The sequence below is a fragment of the Gobius niger genome (genome assembly GCF_951799975.1).
Source record: "Gobius niger genome assembly, chromosome: 3".
NCBI lineage: Eukaryota > Metazoa > Chordata > Actinopteri > Gobiiformes > Gobiidae > Gobius > Gobius niger.
The window spans coordinates 17,777,147-17,799,699 of NC_136854.1; the positions used below are offsets into that span (position 1 = coordinate 17,777,147).

At 42.1% G+C, this 22,553-nt stretch overlaps 1 protein-coding gene across 4 annotated transcripts in view; it reads left to right on the forward strand.

Moving 5' to 3' along the window:
* Nucleotides 1–19,091, forward strand: part of znf827 (zinc finger protein 827) — a 104,822-nt gene extending 85,731 nt beyond the window's left edge. The window contains exons 10-15 of one of the 4 annotated variants that reach the window (XR_013792673.1): nucleotides 1,579–1,750; nucleotides 3,065–3,231; nucleotides 10,051–10,254; nucleotides 11,359–11,545; nucleotides 16,087–16,137; nucleotides 16,767–16,852. Coding sequence is in view for 3 of the 4 variants with exons in the window: in XM_079552690.1 (XP_079408816.1) it covers nucleotides 1,579–1,750; nucleotides 3,065–3,231; nucleotides 10,051–10,254; nucleotides 11,359–11,536; nucleotides 16,767–17,550 (1,505 nt within the window). In the remaining variant the exon portion in view is untranslated. Of the gene's footprint in view, nucleotides 1–1,578; nucleotides 1,751–3,064; nucleotides 3,232–10,050; nucleotides 10,255–11,358; nucleotides 11,546–16,086; nucleotides 16,138–16,766 lie in introns of all 4 variants that reach the window. The other 3 variants (XM_079552691.1, XM_079552690.1, XM_079552692.1) reach the window with 3 other exon arrangements.
* The last annotated feature ends 3,462 nt before the right edge of the window (nucleotides 19,092–22,553 follow it).

The following is a 22,553-nucleotide window of genomic DNA, read 5'->3' on the forward strand; positions in this document are numbered from 1 at the left end:
GTCTTTTTGGTTTCCCCGGCGACATAAAGGTTGCCTGGCTTCGTGTCCTTTGGGCAAATGGGGAGCGTGTAAGTGTGTCAGAGGGGGGACAAGATCTAGGGAGTCATTTGTTGTTGTGTGGTTAATTCCGGGGATGAACAAAAAAAAAACGTTCAGATGTAAAGATGCGTGTCTGGGACTGAGGAAGTCTTCGCTGGCTTCCGGGCTGCTTTTTTGGAAAGGGGGCTACACCAGAGTTTCCCCAACCAGGGGTACGGGGACTGAGCAGGGGGTACTTGGAAGTATTTCAGATTAGACTGGAACTAATTGAATGACCTCTTATCTTGCAGTATTTAGCTGTGTTTTGAATCAACGTTTTAGGGGAATACTTTCTGAAAAATCATCTGCACTCTCACATTTCAGAATCAGTGCAGTGACTCGGCCATACTTATACAACAGAACAAACATTTTACAGGATGTGCCACAACAGTTCATAGGTTTGCAAATTTGGGGTTACTTGGAGTGTAAAAACTGAACTACACAATGTATCTTCAAATTACCGCTGTTGCAACATTATCTGACGCATTACCCATATCGCAATAGATGTAGCACTGAGAGAAACAGTGTGGGTATTGCTTTGGATTAAGGTGTGATCATAAAGTATTGATAAGCATTAGTAATCATTTTACAGTTATGGTTAAGGGTTGGCTATGAATAAGCGTATTATTCATTGCCTATTAGTCTGTTGATAAATGTATAAGCAGTGTGTTAATACTTTACAAGCATATTATTAATGCTTATTAATACTTAATGAGCACACCTTAATATAAAACGTTACCGTGATTGATTTACTTATTGTTTTATAATATAGTAAAAAGAACAAACTACCATTCAAAGTCTTTTTCCTTTACATGTTTTTTAGGGTGTGCAGTAAGCTTATATTTCATTGGTCCACTGTTTTTGTTGAGCATTATAAAATGTTTCAGCAGCAGCAATCTCTCCGAGTCGCCAAATCCTGGGACCTGCACCCACAGCCAATCCACACACTTGAGAGGGTTTTAAACACAATTCCAAAGCATTATGTCTGAGATGTCCAATAGAAATACTTTCCTAATTTCCTTGCTCTATACGGAGTAAAGTTTGTTCAATGGAAAATATTTATTGCAAATTATTGCAAAAAACATTTGGAAATAAAAAGTGTATTAAAGTATTCAAGTCTAAATGTGCCAGGGCAAGTGATTTCATAATTGAGACGCAACAGTCTTCAGTCTTGTCCTGAGAATAGCCAGGGTAAGCTGGTTGGGACAAAGGGCAAAAACTTGAGATTCTTGGGCTGAAATGAGGACCCCAGCAGTTCCAATAAATAAGGAGGTGCCATTTCATTCAGACTTTCAAAAACAACCGTGAGAATATGAAAATGTACAAAGTTAGCGATGGTTCTTGCTTGCCAAATTATATAACTAATGTGAGGTTTAGTCAAACTGTCTTGTTACATTAGCTGAAATGTGTCCCACAATGTACCTGCCATCCAAGGCGCTGTCCAACTCGCTCCTGCGCTTACTGTGTGTTCCCTTTTTTTTTTTTTTTTCCTTTTTTCAGAGGAGAGGAAGTACAAGTGTCACCTGTGTCCTTACGCCGCCAAGTGCAGGGCTAACCTCAATCAGCACCTGACCATCCACTCTGTCAAACTGGTCAGCACAGACGCCGAGCAGATTGTGAGTGCGGTCACAGCGGACTCCACCGAGCGCAAGAACTGCCCCTACTACTACAGGTGGGTACGAACTCATGAGGAGGAACATGTCTCAGCTGTGAACAAAACATTCATCATGGATGTGTGTATCTTCTGTTCCTGTTGTTTATGTATGTGAGGAAAGAAAAGATTTAGATAAAAAAGATAGATGCAATACAAGTGAATTGCTCCATTGTGAGATCAATACAGTCCGGAAATTAAGGAGTTTACACAGGATTTCTGCAGGGCATTAAAAGTTATTAATTGAATTGTGCCTAAATCATAGCATTAAATTCGATTCAAACCAGCATTGAATCCAAATTCATTGGAAAATTAGGAAAAATTAACTTACCAAGATGATGGTCTAAAACATATTCAGATGGAGTTTTGGCTGAAATCGCTAAAAAAAAAAGTTGGTTTTGTCCAATTCTCTGTCCTCTGTTTGATGAAATGTGTCCAAGTGCATTTTCTCCAGTTCAGCTTTACCCAAATCTAAAAGGTTTCAGCCTATTTGAAAGCGAAGACATACTTCTGTTACTCTTTTGTTGCTATTTTGACACTTTTTTCAAGAAGCTTTTCGATTTGGGTAAAGCCAAACTGGAGAAAATGTGCTCGGTTTAGGTGGGGGTTGGACTGAAATAAGTACAGATTTTTTTCTGCGTTTGTGGCATTAAAATACAGTATTTGGGCATTATAAAGCATTACATTTGACTGTCTGTACGAACCCCGTATCAAAATAACTACTTTTGTGAGCAGCTACTAAAGTAAAATCGATCATTCTTCCTTATTCCTCACCACAAGAACCTCGATACAGTAACTTAAGTTAAATCTAGTACACGTTTTGATATTCTGTATTAAATGTAACAGAAACATCCTCATGGTTTAACTTCAGGACCAAAGCCTGTATATGCGGCCTGCACATGGATAGCAGGAAACCAGAAATGTGCCAACAATGTGCCTGTTAACATTTTTGTTTGACTTGAATAACAACACAGCATGTACATAAAGTCAGCTCTAAATCAAACAAAGCCTCGAACTGCAGAGGAGCCTGAACACCACCTGAAGTAACCCACAATCGCACAATACAGTACATTAACCCCTAATCCTAAGCATCTTTTGTTCACCAAAGTTCGTTCTCCCGTTTCTGTTGTTGGTCGTACTCTCCTCCACTCTTGAAACTACGAAATCACCGCCTGGCTTTTTCAATCATCTTTGTTCTCCATTTCCAATTGTAATGATTTGTCGAAATGCCGCTCGGTTTGCGTGCCACTCATGAATTTATGCAGCAGAATGTAGCGCTGCCTGGGTCCGTCTGTCCGTCTCACTGTCTCCTCTTCCTGTGTCTTGTGCGTCCAGCTGCCATGTGTGTGGTTTCCAGACGGAGCTGAATGCCCAGTTTGTCAGCCACATGTCGCTCCATGTGGACAAGGAGCAGTGGATGTTCTCTCTGTGCTGCAGCGTCTGCGACTACGTGTGCATGGACGAGAGCGACATGAAGAGCCACATCAGTACGGGGCACGCAGGTATGACTGTTCAGACGTCCAAGAGCGGGTGAGGCTGGAGGTGAAGCGTCGGGAAGTGATTTTTGATCCGGGCCCTCCAGCTTGTTGCCCAGTGGCTTCCCAAAGGCTTTCTACATTTCTGCATGAACCCGATCAGTCAAATGTGATTACTAATTTGGGAAAAGCACTACCTGTATGTCACATTTCTGGATCTCAGTGTTTCCTACAGAATTCTGCAGAGACTCTTGGGCACTGGTGATCCCAATTGCAGTATTTTTGTAGGGAATACAGATTTCTGAAGCTTTAAAAATACTTCTTCTTGATTAGTAGAGCGTAATTGTATGTAATTTATTCTCCAGCTTATTTTTAGACAATGGTGGAGGAAAATTAGGTTATGGGGGGCACTATATTCTCCCTTGCTTATGGGAAACATGGGATCTTTTTTTCTCTGTGCTTTAGGGCTGTATAATTTATAGTGAAATTATAATTGGCATATTAAGCAACACAATGGAATGGAAGCATGTTTGGTTCTTATCACATGACACATGTCACCCAAAGCGCTTCACGTAGTGTAGGGGATTGGTTCTTTATTCAGTCCACACACGGTGGTGGTAAGGTACCTACGCATGTTTTCCCCTGGGGTAGACTGACAGAAGCACAGCTGCACACATCTGCACCAACGGACCCTCAGACCACCACCATTCATTCACTCACACACAGGCTTCATTCTTACTAGCCTATTGCACATGTTCTTAGTGGTAGGGGAAACCGGAGAACCCGGCACAGGAACATGCAAACTCCACCACACAGAAAGGCCCTGGTTTTGTTGTAACAAATTCTTCTTATTTTTGCTTGCATTTAATGTTTATTGCCATATTAAAAGCAGTTATCTATATATAAGGATTTTTTCTCCATCATTTTGTGTCCTACTATTAACACCTTTAACACAATCTGCAAACTTTAGTTGACTTTAAAGTATAGAGAGAAAAGTAATTTTATGTTTCTTTCTTTGTGATGTAATACACTACCACCAAAAGGAGAAAGGACGTCCGTGAATGAGATAGTTTAACTAATTTGGTGCATATTTAAGTAAAACAATCGATCTTAACCAGCTCTGTAAGTCCAACATGGGAGAACTGGAAAAGTACAACCCTTTTTAAATACAATGAATGCACATGTGCTCATGTTTTGGTATCCTTGAGAAGTCACCTTTTGGCTTAAAATAGATATTGTTTTTGTTTTTAATCTTGTGTCTTGTTTTCATCCAACCAACTTTTATTCCCGTCAGAAATCAATAAGTCTAATTACCAAACAACAGCTATAATTGAATTCCCTCCAGCTCTAATGACCAATCTATGTTTCGGCACACGCCTTGAATGTGCTGCATCAAAACACAGTTAAATACATAAGATATAGGTTACAAATGATTGTTCTGTTCCCAGGGAACTAATAAGAGAAGACGGTACTCCATTCAAGCATATAGAGCTAATTATATGTTATAACTAAATACTAAAGTCATTTGTAGTGACATTTTGTGAATATCGCTGCTCTTTGCTGGAGTGGGTGGGAGCTTACACACACTGTGGCTCTCGTTCACAGCTCAGAATAGTCACGGGCTGAATTTGGCCACGCTTTCTATTGTTTTGGCTCTGCTCTTGAGCACATTGCATTTACATTCTTTGTGATAGAGGAGAATGTGAATCAGATGAAGTATTTTTAGAGTACTTATCCCAACACAAATGTTCTCTTTTCATCGTAAAATCAAGAGAGACTGTCTTTTCTAAAGCAAAAAAAAACAAAAAAACAAAAAGATTTCACTCAAATGGAATAAAACCTATTTGGCCTTAATAGGCTCTTCGGCGCTGCAAACACAATCCATCTATTTGGCAGGTGAGATGTTATGGTAGGATATTGATTAATGAGGAGGAATATTGCACTGTTAAGAAATGGTCCTAATAAGAGACCACTCTAAGGTGTGCGGTTTATCTTCAAGCAATACTTAAGAAAGGTACTTAAGGGATGCTTCGATGGAGCTAGATCTGAGATTATGGGCTACTCAATATGAAGATTCTGAAGCATACTGTGTGGGCATATTACGTACAGTTGAAAGATGCTACAAAGGAGCCCCATTGTCTGCTTATGGCTACAAACGCCTCAGTAGACCATTATAGAATTTTGATTTAGATCTATTAGACCATGGATAACATTTAGTTAGTTTTAGGAAGTTGGATCGGAATTCTACTCTGTGTAATAAACGTAGGAAAATGTGCGACTGGTTTGAATCCCACCTCACGTCTATAGATACAGACGATATCTTTGCAAAGGCCCATGTATGGTCATGTTTCAAGCAGCCAAAGGGGGAAAATAGAGAAGAGAAAAAAACGTGACTTTCTCCCATTTCTCCATCACTTCTTTAAAGCAGTACTAAGTTGTTTACCTTAATAAATCCGTAGTCCCTCTGGGGGTAATAAAAGTGTTAGTGAGATGATTGGCAGATCTCTAGCCAGAAAACCACAATTGCAACTTCGCTGCCTCCGAGTCGGAGGCCCCAATGCACACTAATGGAATCACGAAGAAGAAGCTAACAGGCTAACGGGTAAAGCTAACTGCGGGCTAGCGCCACTTAAACAGTATTTACTGCCAAGTTTGAGTGAAAACAATATCCCTCTCTCCCTTCACCTTTTCTGTCAGCGTAGTATTTACTCTCACGGACAATTAATGAGGAAAAAAACACAACATGCTACGACACCTGCAGTGGAGCTTATGGCCTCTAGGGGCATCAGTTACTTAGTACTGCTTTAAAGGAATAGGCCACCGTTTTTACATACCGAGATATGTTCTTACCTCACTTTAGACGTGTTAATATATCCCCGTCTGGTCTTTGTCGGTGCGCTCTGCCAGGCAAACGGAGCACATACGCAGCCTCTCCCACATGTCACATAGCTTCAAAAAAGCTCACGATAGAAGCTACCAAGCTCTTCCACGTGTTCCCTATTTAAATAAAGTTACGTGAAGTGTTTTCATGCGAAGTATATTTACACAGAAATGTAACGTGTCGATTTTATAAGCAAATAAAAAGGGGGACTATATTGTGAGGCGTAATGATACGAGGAGCACAGCGTCCGCGCAGTAACTCCTAAAGACTTCCCCCGCTCACTTCCGTCAATAACCTTTAGGAGTTACTGCGCGGACGTTTTGCTCCTCGTATCATTACGCCTCACAATATAGTACCCCTTTTTATTTGCTTATAAAATCGACATGTTACATTTCTGTGTAAATATACTTCGCATGAAAACACTTCACGTAACTTTATTTAAATAGGGAACACGTGGAAGAGCTTGGTAGCTTCTATCGTGAGCTTTTTTGGAGCTATGTGACATGTGGGAGAGGCTGCGTATGTGCTCCGTTTGCCTGGCAGAGCGCACGGACAAAGACCAGACGGGGATATATTAACTCGACTAAAGTGAGGTAAGAACATATTTTAGTATGTAAAAACGGTGGCCTATTCCTTTAACAAATGCTGCATTATGAATATTTTTTGTTCTACTAAGTAAAGATACAGAGACATGAAGAGGAGCCAAGTGGTTCAACAGCCCATAAATGCTTAAAAAATGCTAGCCAGGATATGCTAGCTTCATGGTACCTATGCTAACGAGTGCCGTTTTTCACTTCTACTGAACAATCTGCTGTGACAAAACATCCCTAAGGACCTGATTTTGGCGTGACTTTATTGGTGTGTCATACCGGAAGTATCAATACAATGGAAGCGCCGATCCGTGGCAAAAAGAAGCAAAAGTGGGCGGGGCGGAATAAGGTGAATAGAGTTTGGGAAAAGTCTCTGTCACTATGGAGATCCGCCATGTTTGTGGGTGCTAGCATTAGCTAAAAACAGTATTTAAAAAATGGAGAGAAAAGCTGTGGAACAACTGCTAAATATATCTAACATACTGTAGCGTCCCGGTGTTTTGATGTGAACAATAACTCCAGTATTTTACCTTTTAAAATCTTCGTTAGTTTATTATTGCTGCAAATCCTATGATGCTTATTGATGTGACATCACAGTCCTGAACTCTACAGCACTTAGAATTTTTTACGTTTCAAAAGCAATTATAAATACAAATCTTTTGAATATAAATCTTTGAAAAATGGCGTCCATAACAGAAATAAAAAGGAGAAGCAGGCAGTTAAACTTGTTCAATTTTTCTTTTCTTTTTTTACCTAAAGCCGCTGGACTTAAGCCTCCAGATGTTTTCAACCCATCGACCTATTTTGGTGATAAAAGCCAAGTTGGAAATCATTTATGAATGTACAGACTTTTCTAGATTTGACTTAAATAAGAATAGGCGTATAAAAGAGGCCTCTGAGTTAAATGTTAACTCATATTCAGTCAACTTTCTGCTATCTTGCGCAGTCGGATACACACTCTTTCCCCACCTCACATATAAACATAATGATGGAGAAACCACAGAAATTATATAAAGGCTCCGAAAACCTCGCCATACTTTGATGTAGATACAGGTCCAGTAAACCGTTGGCAAACAGAAGCACGGATTTGAAGGAATAGGCTCAGACAGCTTCCATAGTCTTCAAAAGGAAAAGTCACGTGACTGAAACACGAAAAATAGAAATGTCACAGTGATGCGAAAATGGCTCAAGTCAATATCTCAAAACAGTTAAAAGCCACAGAGAACAAACATGTTGAATGTTAGTGAATCAGTCTGTACCTCCTTCGACAATCTAGGACAAGTAACAGGGGGGGCGGACTTGCAATTCTAAGTGCCACTTAGAATTAAAAGCAAAAACATGACTAAAGTGGATCGGAAGAAGCTTGCCTATGACCTTTTAATGGTTTATAAGTCTGAATTCCAGCGCAATGAGCTGTGTTTTTACAACCCTCGACGTGAATAGGAATCAGCGGTTCCCGTAATCCAACTCCTCTGTAAACCTGTTAAATGCAGTCAGATCTCCGGTTCAAAGGACAGTGCGGCGAGAAGCGGGCAGAATAGTGTTTCAGCTTCAGCCCCCTCTGTACCTTTTTGTGGACTTTTAAATGATGCGCTCTGAACCCCGCTGGTCGATGCGATGCTTTTTTTTGTCTAAAAGAGCTTTGTCCACTTTATTGCGGATCGTTGCCCGCCTGCCTGTGTTTGTAGAAGTGTGGGTGGGTGGGGATGGTCCGGCACGGGCAGCTCAGGGGTCTTTTGAGGGGCCGCTGTGGCCTTGTTTATCTGAGGAGGCTGGCCCTTATCGTGCCTGAGGGGGAAGAAATCAATAGGCCTTGGGTCCCGAGAAGACGAGCCGGCTTTACGGTGCAACTGTGGCCGTTTCTTTAAGTCTCTCAACCTGCGCTGGGCGTTTATCGCACTGTTACAGGGCGGACAGCGCCTAATTCATCCCAGCGCGGGGTTGATATTTGGCTTTTATTTACAGACATACAATGGACGTACAGTATGAACATGGCCCCAACTTTTTTTAAGAGGAGATGTTGGGATCTCTTTCTCATTCGCGTACATTTTGACAGAATGCAGTTTATATCATTGGGAAAGCATTAAATATGGAACACGTTACGCACATACCTTTGTTGAAACAAAAACGTTATACTTGCCAATGTATTGCAAAAGAAAAAAAGATCAAGGTGAAGACTAGACAAAAATTTGTAAGAGGGTTGAAAATCTTACATTTCTTCTACTCGGACACTTGATAAAAGGCTGAACTAAAGACAAAAAGAAACCAAGCCAGGACGAGGACTTTTTATCTGTGAAGATTACTTTTAAAATTAGCAGCCTCGGCAAAAGTATGCCACACGAATGTTTTAGTTAAATTGCTGTTCCGAACCTGGTCAACGGTCAACATCAGATCTTCAACAACATACCTTTCCTTGGAAGACAAATCACCACCTTCCGCTTTATGCGAGCCTTTGTGGTCAAAGCCGTTCGCCTTAAAAAAAAAAGAAAATCTTTCATATTTAAGGAGGCTCAGGGTCGAGGTCCACCTGCACATTACGCTATCTAATTGGAGCTATTGTAACCTTTTGGCTAAACGCAGGGAAGTAAAGCGTTTCCTTCATTCAGGCCTGTGCTGTAAACGACCCTGGTATATTTAGACCCGGGCTGACTGCAATTAATCACATCTTTCACCGTAAAAAGCGCGTACAGTGGTCTTAAATTCCTCCATCGCCGCGCTCGTATTATGAAAGATAGGTCAGCCATCTCCGGATCGGCGCAGCCTTTCTCCCTCCCGTGTGAATGGCCTTTGTTGAGCGCTGCCCTGAGATGCTCCCCGCCATCTTAGCTCCTTCGGCCGTGACCTGCGCTCCCTCACCCCTCCCTCCGTAGCCTTCGAGCCTCCCTCCCTTCCTCCCGCGCCCTGGCCTCTCGTCTAATTCCCTTCTCTCTCTCTCTCACCACTGAATTGCAGACTTTAGAGAAGGGAGATCGATAAAAGCACACCGCGTCTTGATTGGACTGGCAGCACAGGGTCTCAGCCCGAGCAGGATATGCAAGAGGGTCTGCTGCTCTGCGGATGTGAATTATGGGGGTGTGAGGAACGTAGGCTTTTATGCCGAATGTTCTTTGTGCTGGAATTCAGAATTACTCGTGTTACATTAAGACATGCCAAGGCAGAAATACTAAATGTGGAGTACTGTAAATTGCTGTTCTCTAATCCCTTGTCTGGCTCCCTGCGCAGAGTTACCTGAAAAATCAGAAAAATGCAGAAACCGCACTTTAATTCTCTTCTTTTTTTTCTTCTTCTCAGCTCTTGCGTTGATGTGTGAATGGGACTTTTTGAGCATATGCCTTAATAACAGCAATTGATTTGCGTGTACGTTCTTGTGTGCAGTCCTAAACTCCAGAAGTCCCCTCAGTGAGACCAAGAGCACCTCCTCGTCCCTGTCGGCCCTCAGCGACTCTCTCAACAGCTCCGAAGGCGGGGACCACAGCAGCGAGGAACTCAAGAGCCTGCTGGCCCCGCCCTCCTCCGCCGGCAGCCAATCCAGCTCCGGGAGCCACTCGGGATCAGGAGCTGAGGACAAAAATGACAAAGGTAAAAGACGTGAGAAGATCAAACTACAAAATCGCACAGGAGCAGAAGGTAGTCGGTAGTTGTCAAACTTTTCACACCAACTGCAACCTAAAGAATATTTGACTATCACTTGATATAAATGTCTAAAAAAGAAATACCTGTAATACCTGAGCTAGTGCTAGTTCTATTCATGCAGTGTATGCCCTTGGATTCAGACGAGAATGCTATAAAACACATACATAACAAATGAATGTTGCACAGGACTAGCATAGATTTCTGCTTTGTTTAGTAGAGTAGAGAAAGTACCACATATATTATTAAATCCTCTGAATGTGTGGTCAACAATATACAACTGGACTGAATGGAGGGTCTGTGCAGTTCAGCTCCATCTACACACAGTGACATAAGAAGAACAGAGAGGGGAGACTTTGACTTAACCAGGTCTAATATGTAACCGGAGAGCCCATGTATGAGAAGCACTACTTTACATTTCAGAAAACACAATATTCCACTCTTCTAACTACCACTTAAAGAGGGGGTACTTTTGATCGCTTTTCACCACTTTACAATTTGGCTCTCTCATCAAAAACATACCTGGAGTTGTCGCATCTTTGAGTAATCTTTGACTCTTCCCCAGTGGCTATTCATAACAGGGCAGCAGCAGCAGCTTCCAAAAAGCTCCTTCTGAGGTCCGACGTATCCACGCTTTCCTCACCTCTCCATCTCTTATCCTTTCATTGCAGCGTAAAAACACTCTCCATGGCTTCACCACAGCCACATGACCCCCCCCTCCTCTTTTATTGAAACTACTGCGCAACGAAGGGGAGCAAGATGAAGGTGGTGGGAGGAGTTTATGGTAGATCACTTGGAGAATCAGGAAGTGAAACTACTGAATATTTAGTTTGAGCCGTTTTAGATCGATATTACATTTTATAACAAAGAAAGTGTAAGGTGATAACGATGTGTTTGACATTATTACCAATTTCCTGCATAAAGCAAAATACCCCCTCTTTGCGGTTGTTTGTTTTGAACATACTAGAATTGTTTAAAGTCAGCCATGCCCCTTTGAAATGGTTGCCACCCTGCCACTGCTGACCTTGGCCCGCGCTGCGTCCTTGTGCCCAGGCTTCGAGTGCGTCTTCTGTAACTTTGTGTGCAAGACGCGCAGCATGTACGAGCGGCACCTGCAGATCCACCTCATCACCAGGATGTTCGAGTGTGACGTGTGCCACAAGTTCCTCAAGACGCCCGAGCAGCTACTGGAGCACAAGAAGTGCCACACCGTCCCCTCCGGAGGGCTCAAGTAAGGAAAGCAAGTACACACAGAGGTTCCTAGCTCCTCCCCTTCCCCCCTGACGCCCTCTTCCCCTCCACTCACTCCACACAGGAACACAGAAATAGGCGCTACAGTCAACGTTACGTAACAAATCTCAATACTTCTATATATGCTCTGGAATGCATGTGATTCTTGTATTAGCGTTGCTGTTTATAAAAAAATATATATATTTGTTGCAAATCAAATCTCTGTTGTTAAGCCTCACAACGACGAAATCGACCAATCCCCCAGTCTCTGCTTAGAGCACCAAAATGGCTTGCAGCGGCCCTGTGCCTGTCAGAACAATGACAGGCATTTTCCCCAAATCGTTCATAATAACTGTCCTACCAAATAAAACGGTCAGCACGACTTAGCCTATTTATTTATTCTTTAGAGCCAGTTATAGAAGGAAACATTTGCTTTTGTTCTACAGGACCGTATTTTGCGTGGATCACCAAAGCATGTGATACAACCAGGGAAAAAGGCACCAACATTCCACTGATGAGGTTTTACTGTCAGCACCCACACTTTCTGATCACTATCTTATGATTACTCCTAAAATACACTCAAATTGATTATTTTCCCGCAAACTACCGCTGCATAGCACTTGATAGAAATGCGATTTACAAAGGAGTAGGTTGGCTGTGTTGAAATGCCGACTCTAGTCCACGTACTTATTATCTTGAGCCAGCGAATGAAAAGCGACTGTCTGTGGCTGTGCTCGTCTGTCTTGGCAAGTGGAACTTATTAGATACTAGTGCATGCTCCGGAGGCAGCAGAAGGCTGAGTGAAAGGAGATGGAAATGGGCTTCCCCTCAGGGTCTGTTGTTCCACTGCCCACAGCCACACAACACGTACACAAAAAACACACGCACACACAGCCGAGCCCATACAACCCGCTTTCCGCCGAGCTCCACGCTGCTGCAGTCACTACTACTGCGCCACATCCAGGCAACAGAATTCAGTTCAATTCTTCTACCTTAGGATCTGTACGTTCTAAATTGTGAAATGGACAGTAAGGAGTGAGAGACTGGGTTGGTCATAATTTCAAATATAGTACAGTATGCCCTTCTTGCAGACACTTGTGAAAACGAGCCTTCACTTTCATCTAATGACGTGCAAGCAAATTGATGGCACCGTGATGGAGCGCAGAACTGCTTTGAACCGGTCCGATGATGGATTATGGACTTTAAAATGTGGTGGATAGTTCCGTGTCTGATCTATAATGCAGTAAAATCTGGGAAGTACAGATTGGCGGGGTTCAGCAGCAGAATAAGAAAAAGAAATAAAAGAGAATAGTATAGCGTAATGTTAAAAGCTCAAAAAAGTCAATGTTTCCTTTTAAAGGGGGGGTATTATGCAAAATGGACTTTTTCAAGCTTTACATCATGTTATGTCATTCCCTCATTAAAAACGCGCCTGAAGTGTTGCCTTGGCACATTCACGTATTTTTGAGTAATCTGTAAAAACTCTGATGGCAGCCATTTTAGGGATAGGTTTGCCTGAGTCCTCCTAGGAACGCCTCCACCTCCTGGAGACGCCTCCGAGCTTTCGTCACCAGCCGAGTAACCAACCACTGCTCCTCAGCAGAACCCCCTCCCCACTGATGCCACAGACAGCGTGTGGAGGGGGCGTGTCGGAAAGGGTCAGAGGTTCTTAAAGAGACAGAGGCCTATTTCAAGCCATTCGCTACAGCCATTTTGAGAGAGCAATTTTATACAAGGCAGTTATTCTAATTTACTGCATTTACAGACCAACGGAAGGTTTCGTCATCAGCGTAGTGTGCTATAGACTGGTGCTCTGTGATTGAAAAAAGCATAATACCCCCTCTTTAACATTTCACAGAAGAATGCAAAAATAATACAAGAATCACATGTATTTCAGAACATGTTTAAAGAGGTCTAAACTACAGTGTTTGCGAGCTTTATACAGGATCACATCGTGTTCCCTAAATATATAGCAACCATTAACACTGTGATTTTGATTCGATCGCAATTAATTGTGCAGAACGGAGAAAAAAAAGGAAAAAAAAACTTCTTGGCACGCCCCTGGAACATGATCATCCAAGTGCAAGCTCACAGCATTAGCACAGGCCTCACCCCGTGACAGGCTAATGCACCAGCTAATGTGTGCTTTTAGGATCACACCACAGACAGCAGAGGGATAGTCGGATCTGTTCGTGATGAGAAACCCAATCCAAAAGTAAAGATTGGCCCCCGTAAAATCTAATGTACCCTCCAAGACTCTGCAAATAAATAAAGTGTGTTCATTTGATACACAGTGCACTGATTTAGGTGTTGAAGTTCGGTGCGTATAGAAATCACGCAAGCTCAAAGAAGCCTACTATCTTTGGCGATTAGCATTATTTTGGCAAACTCCCACTTTCAGTCTATGAACGTGGCTGCTTGATAGATCTAGGAACATTTTCAATAGCTCATTTCACAATTCTCTGCTCCCTGTCCCTCTACTGTCTTGAAAGTCTTAAACAGTCATTAGGATTGTGCTTTGAAACCCAAGCAACAAGTAGCCAAACGCAACAGGAGCGACTCTCGATCTTGCTTTTGCAGCTTTGACATCTCTCCCGTACCCTCTCACGTCCATCCTCTGACCCCCACAGGAGCCTTTGTTGTACTGCTATACATTTTTTGTGTCATTTCAGGCCTCACACAAAGCCCAATCCGTGACCAACGAGCCTCAACGTCACACCACACACCAGTTTTAGCCATATTACAGCGATTACGGAAAAAAAAGCTAACAAAAACAAGCTAACAATTTTAACATGTGGCAGAATGTAAGGTTCATTCCAAGCGACACGTGTTTTTGTTGTTTTTGTGTTTTTTTGCTTTTCTTTACTTCTCATAACTCCAGCTTGTGCATGTGCCGAACCATGAATGTCGCCTCATTTTCCTCATTGACAAAAAAGTGTGTGCTCCGCATCTCTGTGTAGCCTTCAGTGGATGTTCTTTTTGAGCGTGCGAAAGTCGAGAGCACTTCACTGAATTCGTCAAACGCAACACAGACACATAAGGAGCGCGAAAAGCTCCGAAAAACGATCGCACGCTAGCGGCTAATGTGGGGACTTGTTGCTGGTTGCCGAGTGTGAGTGAATAACTGTGAAGGAGCTTTTTTTTAACAGTTTGACATGTATCTTCTGTCTGCTGTAAATGTTTGTCAAACCACATGGATTTCCTTAAACTAGCAGTCAAAAGGCAAGTGAACAGGAGGCGGATGTTTTAGATTCCATCAAATAGATGCAGACACATCTTTTTGAATATGAATCTGTTAGAAACTGCAACATTTCGGCAAAGCAATTCCAGTGCTGTAGCGAACTGTATGAAATTTGACCACTTAATGTCAACTTGTGCATCAACAACTGGTCAGAGGCGTCACACGGCGGGCAAAGCTTTTGTCCATTCCAGCCATTAGTTTAGACTTACAGAATATCGAGCTGTTGCCATATGAAGCTATATGGCAGTGCTTATTTTTTAGTGTTGATACTGAAGAATCTAAAAAAAAAGCTAAGAATCTCCAGTATTGAGTCACTAAGCTTTACCTACTGGCAAGCTGCTGCGCTAACTTGATAGGGAAGCTGGAGAGAGTCCTTTTATGTTCATTTCCGAACAGTAAGTGAGGGACCTGTTCTGCTTTCTGATTGGGTTATCATCTTGAGACCTGTAGCAAAAAAAATAAAAAAATAAATTGTAGTACGGATTTATCCATCTGATTCTGATGTAATAGTTTTAAAGTGATAGTCTGTAAGTTTGCAAAGTGAGGCGAGATGGTGAAATTTGAAAGGAAACAATCAAATTCCTCCCCTCTTTAACCAGGAAGCCCTTCTCATTTTTGCAAAAAAGGAGGAGAGCAGGAACAGAATTTTCAAAAGTAAAGGATCCAGCTCCTCCCCCCTCCCTCCTGATTGGACCTGACAGGCTGGTTCACAGGAAAAGCTCGTCTCATTGGTCAATGCGGAGGATATGGATGGATGGATGGATGGATGGATGGAATTATTAATTACTACAAAATGGCGATTTTGCACATTTTATAACATTTGTAATACATTTAGACTTCCAGACTATCACTTTAAGCAAATATTAAAAGTCAGTTGCAAACTCACAAGGATTGACTCCCAAAATGGCTTTCTGAAATTGAGACCACTGCTTCGGTGAAAAACCGGCTAGAATGATATTTTATGAGCCATTGACGCATTGCTTCAGTGTGTATGTGCTGAGTCACTTCCGCTCACACTCCAGTCTCACAAAAACACTCAGCCCTCGACAGGTGCAGGAGGTGAGGGACATGCAAATATCACACTGTTAAACCCATTAATTCACTAACTTGCTGCTGTGACGTTCTGACCAAGAGTTGGGATAAAGTTGACCAAAATATGACACATTGCTCATCCTTGAAACCATGCTGAACAACTAATTTCCTGCGCTCTCCAGATAATATGCTCCTTGTGCTCCTGTGTGCAGTATAGTGAGGGAGATAGGGCCTTGACCGTTGTGAGTTGGTTTTTCTGAGGTCATTCTGTTCTGCAGGGTTTGTGAAGCGCTTTGGGGCCCAGAGCAGATGAAAGGTGCTATTTAAATGTAAGTGCCACTCCATTCCTTCATTTCCTTCATGTCCTACTGCAGCCTGTCACCCCACTCCCACACACATTAAAACTCCACACATACGACCTGCACATGACATGACACACTCCTCCAACTGTCCTTTCCTCCTCATCAGTGTCCGATCAGGGTTCCTACAAAGACTCGATAAAAAAAAGATATAGTTAATAATTAATATGGCCTCTTGAGAGCTTTGTTAACATAGTTTTCTAGTTTTTATTGCAACAAAATATTCAACTTAATTTTAAAAATATGCTGCAATGTGGCCCAGTTGTTCAACCCACCTGCCTGGGATTGACATTTGCTGAACGTTTCTCCAGCACCGTCATTTTCTGCTGTGTCCTGTCAACCAGACACATCAGTTATTTGTATAAACTGAATACTTTTAGTCTTATTTAGGTGAATTCTATTTTGATAAACCAAAGATATTTGGATTCTGAATCCTTACACATCAGTGAAATGTTTCTGAAATACTGGTTTGGTAAAGTTGAACATGTAGGAACCCTGTTGGCAGAATGTGACTGTGTTTCTGTGGAGCTCCTGCCGTAACAGTCTTCTCTCTGTGTGCTGTCCTTCCCGTGCCCCTGGTCCCTGTGTGCATCTTGCAGGTGCCCTTTCTGCATCTACTCCACCAATCGTCCGGCGGCCATGGAGTGCCACCTCAAGACGCACTGTAAGATGGAGTACCGCTGCCGCATCTGCCAAGGACTGTGGCCTGACCAGGCCGCGCTGGACGGCCACATGCGCGCCCACCGTCTGGGCAACCACTACAAGTGTGAGCAGTGCGGCTACCTGTCCAAGACGGCCAACAAGCTGATCGAGCACGTGCGCGTGCACACGGGTGAGCGGCCCTTCCACTGCGACCGCTGCTCTTACAGCTGCAAACGCAAAGACAACCTCAACCTGCACAAGAAGCTGAAACACGCGCCGCGCCACATGCTGGGCTGCCACGAGTGCCCCTTCACCACCACACACCCCTTCGTCTTCAGCCGCCACGTGAAGCAACACCAGCGCACGGCGGGGGAGGACGAGGAGGAGGAGAGGGAGGAGAGGGTGTCCCCGGCCGAGTTGCACTTCCTGTTGGGAGCAGGAAGCAGCGGGGGCAGCGGCAGCAGCAGCCCGCTCATGAACCTGAGTGCCTCCCAGGCTCTGCAGTCTGTGGCGCTGTCCGTCACTTTAGGAAAGCCCCTCCAGCCCGTGGACCCCCCCTCCCTCTCCTCCCCTCTGGAGCAGCGCGCTAACTGTGAGCGCCCCCTCATCCCCCTCACCACCCTCTACACATTCCAATCAGCGCCGCGGCCCCGCACCTGCCCGCCTCTCGCCCCCTCCTCCTCCCACAAACACTCCTTCATGGCTTACCTGGGACTCACCGAGAGGGCCAAGACTGTGTGACTCTCTGTCTTTTTCAATCAGACCAGCAGAATAAGCTGGAGCAGACAAACATATGAACATAAAAAAACATTTATAAGAGAAAAAGGCTGTACATGCTAAAGGCATTTATATCAAGAAGCTGCTTTTCTTATCAGTTCTATCAATTGAATTATTACGACTTCAGCTACTACTCTATGACTTTCTGTTTTTAAATGTCTGAATGAGCCGGAGCTGGTTGCATTATCAGAGGAAACTGACGCATCTCCGTTTTTATAGCTATTTACTTTGGTCGGTTGACAATATAAAAGTTTGAAAAAGACAAAGGAAAATTTGCAAGTGCTATATTTTAGTGCATTTTTTATTTTTTTTGTCTATTGCTATTATGCATCAAAATAGCATGCCTGGTTCTGTGTTTCAACCTAGCTTTGACGTCATTAGGAAGCTAAATTGGAAATATTCTCTCGAGTGTTAGCGGCGGACAGAAACGAAACGCTTCTCATGGGAGGAAAAGGCACGTTTCCAAAGCAACGCCTCAAAAAAAGAAAAGAAAAAAAACACGCACTTACTACTTATTTATCAATCTTGTACATAGTTTTTGTAAGCCCCTCCCGTTCCCATGTTTTTCGTTTTGTTTTTTCCCCCCCATTCTTTTTGTACAAGTGAATTCATATTATGCATAACTGCTGCCTCATATCCCCTGCGTCTCAGAATCAATGAGGGCTTTTTTGGATTGTTTTTAAAGCTCACGGGAAAATACGGTGAGAACTTGATAAATGCGACTTTATTAGGATGTTATTATAAGAAGTATTTGCACTCCCTGGTGGATTTAGTACAAATAGCTGGGCAAGGTGAATCATTATTGCTGAGACCGCACGAATATGAACGCAGCTTTATATGCACAACCATGTATCACGCATACTTAGAGGAGATATACGAGATAATTGTTTTTGTGGAGGTGACCGTGCGTCGGGTTCGCCCACGCGTCCGGTCGCCACAGGCCGATTCAATGGTGCTTTTTGGAGATTTTTGTAATTTTTTGTGTATAAAAAAAAAGAAGAAAAAAAAAAACTGTTCCAAAATGACTTGAATGAATGTATTTTTTTTTTTTTTTTTTTTTTAAATGTACAAGTGACGCAGGAGTGTGAACAGGGACGTCTTCTGTGCTGGTCGGCAAAGCTAGCGGTGGCCTTTTTTTTGTTGTTGTCTTTCATGTTGTTGTTTTTACATTTTTTTGGACTTTTGTACTGAGCCTTTTACATCACGACATTTTTCTACTAACACGCATGAAATGAACAGAGCTCGCGTCGGCGCGTCGTAAAGCGAAGCCATTCACTTGTTACGGCGCCGCGTGGAGAGGCTCGACGCGCGCCTGACGCCGGCTGACACGGTACTTAGCGCTTCACGTTCCCCCCCCCCATTTTCTTTTTTTGTTTTGTTTCTGTCAATCTTTTCTTTTTTCTTTAAGTTTTAATTGCACTTAATGTAGTTACACTTCAAGCCAAAAGCACTTAATCTCGTATGTTCGTTTTAGTTTTATTTGAAATGTCAGTCCAAGATATCACAATGTAGAGGGTTGAAGCATATGCGGTGGGTCAGTATTGCAGTTTTATAAAAACGCAGTGCAAGAGCTCAACCTAAAACATACATAATAGACTGAACCAGCCAGTTTCCTGTTTACACATTATATATTAACTTTAAAGTGGTCTTCTGCAAGATAGCAAAATGAGGAGAGGGATAGAGTAATCTAAAAAGTAAACAAGTTAAGTTCCCACCCTCTTCTCCTACTGATTGGACCCAAAAAACACTCCCAATTTCCAAAATGAGGCGTGCGAGGAACAGATTTATAAAGTAAACGATCACGTTCCCTCCTGATTGGACCCGATAGGCCGGTTCACAGAAAAGCTCGTCTCATTGGTCAGAGCGATGGCAACGGGGATTCTGATTAGTTGCTGAGATCAGCAAAAGGAGGGACTTTAGTAAAAATATAATTGATAGACCTTGCATTACATCAAATTGCAGACCCAGGCTAGAACGTAATCTATTAAATTTGTAAACTAAACTTACAGACTATCCCTTTAAGTTGTACCACTACATTTTCTATTAAAGCGGAATCCATCGTGGCGTCTAAAAAAACTGTAGATGGACATAATTGAGCACATCAAAAAAAACATTGTTTTTATATTTATTACTTATTTATTCACTTGAAGGAATGTGCAACTTAAGAGTCTGCACAGAGCAATTGTTTTTTAGAGAAACTAAAAATAACTCCTTCACACACTTTTATAGAAACACTGCCACACTGACCCAACCCGTAGCTTTAAACTCGGTGTCAACAAAAGCTGGAAAGCCCTCACATGGAGCAGTAAGACTGTGTGAAATACTATTAGCATGAATTAGACAGTAGAGGTCGAGCTCATCCTGGGATCTAAAGCTCCCAGGCTAAATTGTCAACGCCAATTTTGCACAGTGCTGCACTTTTTTGATGATTAAGATAAAAAAATATGTATTTATCCATTAATGCTCAAAAAGAAAGTATGTCTCCGAGACCAATACAAGCATTTTTAAATTATTTTAGAAAAAGCTTTACCCATTTGTCGATGTGGCGCTTGTGTTCCGAAGTGGTCTTCAAGCCAAAACCTCTTATTTGTAAAGAGGTTTTTTTTTATTATTATTATTATTATTATTTTCTGTAATTTGTTACATCATGCATTGTTTGAATCATGTCTTGTTTATGAGAACATAACAACAATTGGACACGGAATTGAACTTCTCAAGACCAAAATGCTCGCGGGATGTGATTTTTAGGATCGAATCCGTCACGTCCCGGTCACGTCCCCCCCCCCCCGTTACATTGCTGTCTGTTGTGCTCCTCTTTGCTTTGTCAGTGGAAGGCATGCTGTCGTCAGGAAGTTTTCACACCTCTTGAAATCATTTCTTAGCTCTCCCAGCGTACACGGCTGTTTCATCGCAGACAAGCCAATCGGGTTGTTTTCCCACTCCCCGGAGGCTTCGTCAGCAACTTAGGATATTTTAGCAGCAGCCTGGGTATAGTAGATCGACATCGGGGGAGGGGTGCATTGTTTTGACCAGTGTCTCAGTCTGCAATTTCTACTACTTATTACATTGCATATTATGTACAAAAGCATATACATTGAAATGTTGGTGAAAAATTATCCATTGAGTCAAAAGTTTAGAAAAATATGAATACACATTTTTTAATATCACAGCAATGTAAGTATTCAGACCCAACACAATGCCTATTGAAGAGCCATTACATTTCTTCTTTTCTTTAATCATAGCTGCACTCTTTTTTTTTTTTTTTTTTTTGAACCTTGGAAAATGTTTTTAGACTCAAACTTCAAACATGTGAGCCATGAAAACTTCCTGACGCCACTGTTCACTCACGCGGCCTACTATCTCCGTTATCTTTTATACTCTAGTGCCACTTGGTGGAAGGAAACCACCGGAGACTTCTGAGAATGAGTCAAACTAATTGTCAGGGTCCAAAACAAAAAGACAAAAAAGAAAAAAAAGAATAGAATCATGAATGTGTCCGGTATTTGACACCTTTTTTTTTTCTAACTGTCTGCCTTTTACGAATCATGAATGCACCGTCTAACGAGGCAAACAGGGCTTTTGAGAACCAGTGTTCATTTAGCACTTATTTAAGTTGCGCCGTAGGTTTTTTTGTTTTGTTTTTGTTTCCACGCTCGACTACCTTTCTCTTAGCACTTCGAAGTATGCATGACTTTGACCTCCCCCCCCCCGTTCTTAGCACTTATTAATTTCCGCTAGCATCGCGCTGCACTGTCTACAATCGGTTAGCTTTAAGTTCGGCTGTACTTTTCCCGATCAGTAAAGGCTCAACTCTACTTTCTTGTTTTGGCACTTGGTAAAGATTGGTATATGCTGTACAAAGCTTTTTTTTTTTTTTTTTCCTTTTCTTTTTTTATTACTCCATTGTTAAGGCTGTACAGGGTTGTGATGATAACTGGTAAATAGATCATTTGTACTTCTTTGGGTTTTTGTATTTGTTTTCTTTGTTTGGCATTATTATTTTTATGTTCAACTTGCCAGATCTAAATGTAACAGGATTTGAAAGTAAAGCTTACATCAGATATTGCAACTCTGCTTTTAGTCTTGTGTGTGTGTTTCTGTGCTTTTTCTTACTGTCATTTTAGTCATTAGACCTAATTTACTCCCATTGTAGTCTTTTTTTTATTATTTGAAGTTGTGTGGCACAGTTAAAGTCACACATTCGGTCACAGTTGGTAAAAGAGCCCTCAGATGTTTTTCATTTGACATTAGAAATGACATTTGATATAAACAATGCAGCTAACGGCCCTAAACAGCATGATTGAAGACTAGTTAATTACAGCGTCTGAATAGAGAGCATTAATTATGTGCATTTCTGGGTCATTTTACTGTCCCTCAGGTTGTGCTTTGCTGTTACTTATTAGGCTTTATCCTCCCGGGGCCAATTTAAAATAGAAGCGGTCATTAAGGTCCGTGAAATGTGGAATATTACATTTGTAGAAGCAGCTGTCCTTATCTGATTGTATTTATTTAATATTTTTTTACCTAAGCTGATGATGAAAACCCCGAGAGGAGTAATTGGACGATAAAAAAAAAGATCGCATTAAAACACAAAAATATGATTATGCGCTGAATGCAGTTCCACTCATACAGCTAATGGTATTATGAAATGGATGGAGTGGACAGTCCAAACAGTTCAAGCATTCATTTAGATGGAGGACAACAACCATGAACCAAAATGGATCAGGTCATTCATGTAGACTACAGGGTTAAAAAGCCAATATACTGTAGTGGGACCAATAACCAACCCAGGCATGAATTCAATCACAAGGCTGTTTTAATATTGTACTTTAAAAAATAAAATATATCGGGTATCGGCTACAAATATCTGATACTGAACCGATACCAGTTTTGGCTCTCACCGCTTTAAAAACACCACTTTTACCGACTAAATCTAATTGAATATGGGCATGCTATATGCTATTTTG